General features: G+C 38.5%; 1 protein-coding gene across 3 annotated transcripts in view; it reads right to left on the bottom strand.

The window, feature by feature from the left end:
• Positions 1-4,954, bottom strand: part of odad2 (outer dynein arm docking complex subunit 2) — a 26,497-nt gene extending 21,543 nt beyond the window's left edge. The window contains exons 1-7 of one of the 3 annotated variants that reach the window (XM_016666831.1): positions 4,855-4,954; positions 4,169-4,388; positions 3,451-3,608; positions 3,005-3,164; positions 2,718-2,824; positions 2,096-2,232; positions 1,509-1,625 (exon numbers count right to left, since the gene is read on the bottom strand). In XM_016666831.1, coding sequence (XP_016522317.1) covers positions 1,509-1,625; positions 2,096-2,232; positions 2,718-2,824; positions 3,005-3,164; positions 3,451-3,608; positions 4,169-4,380 — 891 coding nt within the window. In that variant the 5' untranslated portion in view covers positions 4,381-4,388; positions 4,855-4,954. The remainder of the gene's footprint in view (positions 1-1,508; positions 1,626-2,095; positions 2,233-2,717; positions 2,825-3,004; positions 3,165-3,450; positions 3,609-4,168; positions 4,389-4,854) is intronic. The other 2 variants (XM_016666830.1, XM_007543376.2) reach the window with 2 other exon arrangements.
• Between the last annotated feature and the right edge of the window lie 1,288 nt (positions 4,955-6,242).

Here is a 6,242-nt window from a genome sequence, read left to right as displayed (position 1 = left end):
CTGCCATAATATATCCTGCAGAGATAAAAATATAAACTAACAGGACGGGGTGCTGTATGGATCAAAGCAATGAAAGAATCTAAGGGGAACAGATCCAAACAATGATTTGTTCCACCACAGACTCCTTCACAGTTAGTTTTACTGCAGCTCTCCATCATTTTTATTTTCTTCAGTCTTTAGGCATCACCCTCCACACAGAACTCATAAAACATTAAAGCCTAAATGTCTTTTTTAATCATGGCTCACTCTGGCACTACTCATTGGTTTGCTGAAGCCTCGACTAACCCCACAACTACCTACGATGACACCTCCAGGTCTAACAGCTGAAGGAAATGAACTGAGGACCAACAGGTGACTATAGGCATGCGTCTCAGCCTTGAGGAACGCCTCAGTTCTTTATCCTCTCCTTTCTACTCAAACAGTCAGACCTTCATCTGGTCTGCTAGTCTGCTCTTTGACTCATTTTCAACGCAATACTTGAGCAAATAAAAAACAACATTCTGTCTTAGAAACCTGCCTGTGAAGTTCTCATTTATAGTAGTCTAAATGTTCTGTTATGTGTAGATCCAACACTGCGTCATTCCCTCTGCTGAGATGCCTTTCTAGATGATTCTTAGGTAAGTGTGAAGGTTTTAACCAACAACTGTCTGCAAAAACGGGATGGGTTCAAGGACTGAAAAGAAAAAAGAAAAGATCCACAAACAGAATCTCTGAAAGATCTTCTTAATCTCCTTGTAATGCTTCAGATCCCCAACATCACTGTACATTCTCACTGATGCATGACAGCAGTATTAATCAAACCAAACAAAGATTTGTTGCTTGAGACAGATTATTCATTTTTTTCCTAATATGCATCACAGTTTTTAGAAATCAAATTAAATATATGTTATGATAATCTCCATTTATTGAGAATTATATCATTAATAAAAGGATTTTTCTAAAAATGTGCTTTGGAAACTTTTCCTTCAGTTTAAAACCAGAGCTGATCCTCAGAAATCAGGTGGAGAGCATGAAAGAAAACTTCAAGCATCCGATGATCCTGTGATGATGGCACATTTTCCATCAACAGTGTGAGCAAGAGAGTCCAAGATCAAATTCCTAAATGATTAATAGAGTGTTTTAAGAACAGATGGAGTCCATTATTGAGGTCATCTGTTATGTTGTCAAATTACTTCAGTAGGAAATAGTACTACTGAATAAAACACACATATTTCAGTGTCTGGAAATGAGGAAAATGTGCCTCTACAATATGTGTGTGTATATTGGCCTAAACGAGCCTCTACTGTTTTGACTGAACTTGGAAGAAAGCAGATCAGAAATGTTTCAACCCAATGACAACCACACAGTAGCACAGTGACTGATTCCTCACTCCTCACTCTGTTCAGTCACAGCAGCAGCAGGGTTCAGATCAAAGCTTCTTCAAGGACAAATAGGAATTATTTATCCCCAAACAGGTTTGAGAAAAGACATGTTGGTATGTAAGCTTAGAAGCATCTTTTCAACTCTACCTGTTTTTTCACGTTCTCTTCAAAATGTGGAGATACCCTCTTTAGAAGAGTCGCTATGTCTTCATAATAATCACTTTGTCTCTCATAGAGACTCTCGTCTTCTTCTTTGTCCAGCCCCTGTGGTAAAAACATTCAACAAAATGTGATCATTAATTATAATAAAGCAGTAATGCAAACCAAACAGTCTCTACCTATCAGCACGTCAAACACTTCATTTCTTATTCCTTGTTTATCTAATGCATAAAAACAAAAAATTCCAGCATTTCTTTTTCTGCAAATGCATGAGCAAACAGCCAGTTCTAAAATTCAAATTGTGTTTCCAGTTCATTAAAAATCAGATAATGGATGATATGAGACAGAAAAAGGGATAATGTGGTTATCCTTCCAGTTTCTGAGAGATTCAAAACTCTTCTCTAGATTAAGGAACGTGCAACACATTATGTTTCATGACCAATTTTAATTACATTTCATGATTTAAATGAAAAACTGCACATTAATACACTGATTAACCTGACCTGAAAAACAATTTCACCTACAGTCAACAGCACTGTTTTACTGCCTGATGCTGCTGCTCCTTCTACTCTTACCGCATTAAGAAAGACTCCAGAAGAGCTGCAGGTGATGTACAGCGCCTCAGCGTCACATGGCTCAATAACAACGTAACAAATCTCACCGAGCAGCTGTCTCCAAGGTGGAGCGCGACAGCCGTTTGGAAATTCATAGTCTGAAAGAAAAGAGAAACACACTAAACGTGAGCATACAGGGCCATTTAAAACCTGCAGGAATGTTCCAGCAGACTTCCTATGGAGGAACTGAGGAGGATGGGAAGTCAAAGGAAGCCAAGGATGGAAACAGAAGCTTGGGAAGCTGATGGTGATAGAATAGAAGCTCTGAGGAGAGCAGCTCTGGATCATGAATCACACTTTCATTTCCAATGTAAATCATCCACTAAGAACCTTGGTCCCACAGTTACACTGCCTCACTTCAACCTCACTTGGAGAGTATTTGAATCAATGCTGCTGAAGAGCAGAAGGACATGGTAACTTGTGCTGCTGCAGGCTTTGTTTTCAGTTAGACAACGAGCATCTGCAGACCAGAATCTGTCAGATAGAATGACCTCCATGTTGGCTCCAGCTGCACAATATTAATATTTTTGTTATGGAAAAGCCAGCATTCCTGTTAACAGTGAAATGTGAAGAAGATTTCAACCTGATGTGTATCTCAGTGACTTCAGCAGCCTCTTCCCCCCTTCAGTGCAGTACTGTCTCAAGAAGTCCACTTCCTCCTCCACTGCGGTGGGTAAAAGCTTGACTTGTCTGGAGTCAAAATGTAGAAAGATAAACACAGATCAAAGATCTTATCTGATTCAGTCATGGTACCATCTTTTATCATGCTGCCTGTTTCTGTCAGACAGGTCATAGCAGATCAGTCTGAATGAGGACAGTAGTCATGGTCTGATGGAATGTGAAGATGTGTCTAAGTAGAGAGGTACTCACTTTGTTATTTCTCCAACAAACTTGTTGAGGATCTTTTCATCAGTGTTTCTGAGCAGGATGAACAGCTTGACTCTGACATCTATCTCCAGAGTTGAGATGTCTTCCTCTGATGTGTTGGCGAGACTCTGACCAACAATCTTAACCATGAGGTCTCTATTTTCTGCACACAGAACAGATCACATTTACAGAGTCAAACACAAACAATGATAGTTATTATTTTACATAATTTCATCCCCAGAGCCAAGGAAATCAGTTCCACCTTCTTTTCTCAGACACATACTGTCCATATTACCATCTCTGTCTATGGTGCTAAAGTAAAAAGCCATCGATGAAAAAGTGCCAAGGGCAACATAACTGGATGCTTTCAGAGTGCCAGCAGGAACACAGACAAATGAGATCAGGTGGTGATGGAGGAACGCTGGACAGCTTAGGATGGAAACAGTTACCTTCTAGACACACTTGGACCTCATGACGCTTCCTGTCATCTGCCAGATGCAGCAGTTTAGAGAGCTGGCTGAAGGTACGAACAGAAATAGAAGGTGGAAAAAACTGCAACAGTGGCTTCCCCTCACTGTCTTTTTCAAGGGACTTTACACCTATGGCACTGCATGGGAAATAAAAAAAGAGAAAAAAATGGGTCACCTACAATTTTGGAGAAAACAGGCAAAATTTCACCCAGCAGATGGAAATGCTTTTCATCTACGCAATATTGAAATGAGTAAAAAATGAAAACTCGACTTGTTTAGGCTGAATTTAACTGGACACATGCTACAAAAGTCCACCAAGATGTTTCTCATAATCTATTACTAAAAGACATGAAATAACCAAATGGTGTTAACAGTGTGTCAGAGCCTGGGAGGAATGTTTAATCCTGATGGAGTGTTTTTCAACTGCTAACCGGGCAGATTATTGTGTCAATCACACAATAAAAGTAGACCAGAAGATCTGATGATATTAAATGGAACCTTCTCTGTTTCACTGAAGATGAAAAATAAATGAATTGCAATAAAAGTAAGTTATTCAGCTGGATACAGTCTGAATTGCTGCAGCAGAGCCCAGGAAAACGACCTTTTTGAGATTGTGTTGACCTAAGAGACTGATAACAGCCTGCCTCAGTGAGACAGATGATAGTGAGAGCAGCAGCCAGTTCATCATTAGACCAACCTGATGATATAGTCGTCTTTGAAATCATATTTCACTAAAGAGGTGTTCCACTGAAGCGGCTCATCAAACACATGCTCTGCCTCCTGCGGGTGCCTGGAAACAAATTTCTCCGCGTAGTTCAGGATTTGCGTCACTAAAAACTCGTTCAGTGGAGTGGACTCCAGTTTGTTGGAGCTGGTCCACTGGGCCGCCCTGGTCAGTATGAGCCCCATAGCGCCTCCTGAAGTTCAGAAATAGAACAAAAACTCTCAAGTGTCGCTTCAGCTCAGTATCGGTGTAAATAACAGACTCCTAACGAAAGAACTTCAAGCAGCTGAAAAGCTGTTTTCTGAGTATTTTAACCATAAAGTACTGCAGTACATTAATATAAATATGAGCCATTTCTGGTTTTGCGAGTCTTTTATAATGTTACATATGTCTTCAGCGACTGAGCATTGTGCGTTTGTAAAACAGAGCAGATAAAATGAAAGCTTGTCAGTTGCAGTTAGGACGGTTAGAGAGTAGCTAGTAGCATGGACACTCTCTAAGCTAGCTCACCCTTTCAACACATAAAGCAGCTGGTGCTCAACTATCGTCGAACAACAAACTCAGATACTCATCTGGAGGCAGTTTGAACATAGTAAAATGCTAAAATCTACTTATATTCCCTGACAGAAGTGTTTACGTTACTTAAAATGTAACATTACCGTACTTTGGTAACAAGTTGGTTCTGTGGAATCTTCAGCAGGTGACAATAATCAAGGGTTACCACGGCAACCAAGCGGCACGTTCTAGCGTCCCTTCTTTGTTGCTATGATACAGTCAAGAACAACAGAAGCCGAGCTGGGCTAAACTCCGTCTTCTGGTTAATTTTAACAAGAAGAAATTAGGAATAATGAAAGCAGATTTGAGGAGAGATGGGTAGATATTTGATGGGTAGATATTTGAGATATTTATTCTCAAATAAGAGTAAAAAGGTAAAAAGAAAATATTTATATTATATAATATATAATATTGTAAAAAAATATATAAATAATTAAAATAAATTATCATTATTATTATTATTATTATTATTATTATTATTATTATATATTTGGTAAAAAGGCGACTTGAGTAACCTACTGAAATGCTATCAGACAGACAACAACGCTAGTTGTGTGCAAATTCTGGTAAGGAACAAATTCAAGAGGGAAAAAATACAAATAACATATTTCAAAATAAATTCAGGCAGAGGAATCACCTTTAAAAATCCATTTTGTTTTTAATATGAAGTAGGTAATGTGTTAGAAGGAGTACTTCCAGTGACAGTATATGGTGTTTACTATATATTAACTTCACCAACAAATGGGACATCAGGCTCAGCAGATAAAACAATGGCATTAGAACAGTAGGTCTGTCTATTATTTTTTGGTTAAAACATATTAGTTCTTCATTTAGTAAAGCAACTTACAGTGGGTCAAGTGTCCAGAAATTATATTCAATTAAGAGTAGTGATATTTCATAATAGCATTCCCAAGTAAAAATAAAAAGTGTGATGTAGTAAAACAAATACTAAAAGATTTTTTCAAGAAGTTAAACAAAACATAACTTGTTACAAACCACATTTATAACTCAAAAAGTTTCAAACAGAAGCTAATGAAACGTTAGCTGTTCTGACCTGTTTTACAGTGCCAATTTCAATATTGTCTCAAATCCTCTGATTTAATTAAATCAATCATGCCATTGGGATGTTTTTGGGGGGTTTTTGAAAAGCAAAACTGCCCTAAAACATGTAGGCAGACAGCTTCTTGATGTGAGCCTGAAATGCAATGCAATGACAGCACATGTGAAAAAATAAAATAAGCAAATAAGATTGTCCACCTCAGCTCATATTTGAGAGCCTGTTTCCTCTCTTGCTCCTGGTTTGGCTCTGTCCTGCAGACAAACACTGAGGACTGAAAATATTCTGTTTGTGTTCACTCTCTCTGTTTAGACCCAAAGGTTCATTCAGTTCAGAGTTATTCACCACAACCTGGAAGGTCCTGCTTTAAGATGAACGTTCAAGTTCTTCTGCAGGTCTTTCATCTCAGTGTTCTCTGATTTTCCACAACGTTCT

Source organism: Poecilia formosa, unplaced genomic scaffold (genome assembly GCF_000485575.1).
Source record: "Poecilia formosa unplaced genomic scaffold, Poecilia_formosa-5.1.2 Scaffold809, whole genome shotgun sequence".
Classification (NCBI taxonomy): domain Eukaryota; kingdom Metazoa; phylum Chordata; class Actinopteri; order Cyprinodontiformes; family Poeciliidae; genus Poecilia; species Poecilia formosa.
The sequence above is the reverse complement of the archived record's forward strand: the minus strand, read 5'-3'. Positions and strand labels throughout refer to the sequence as shown.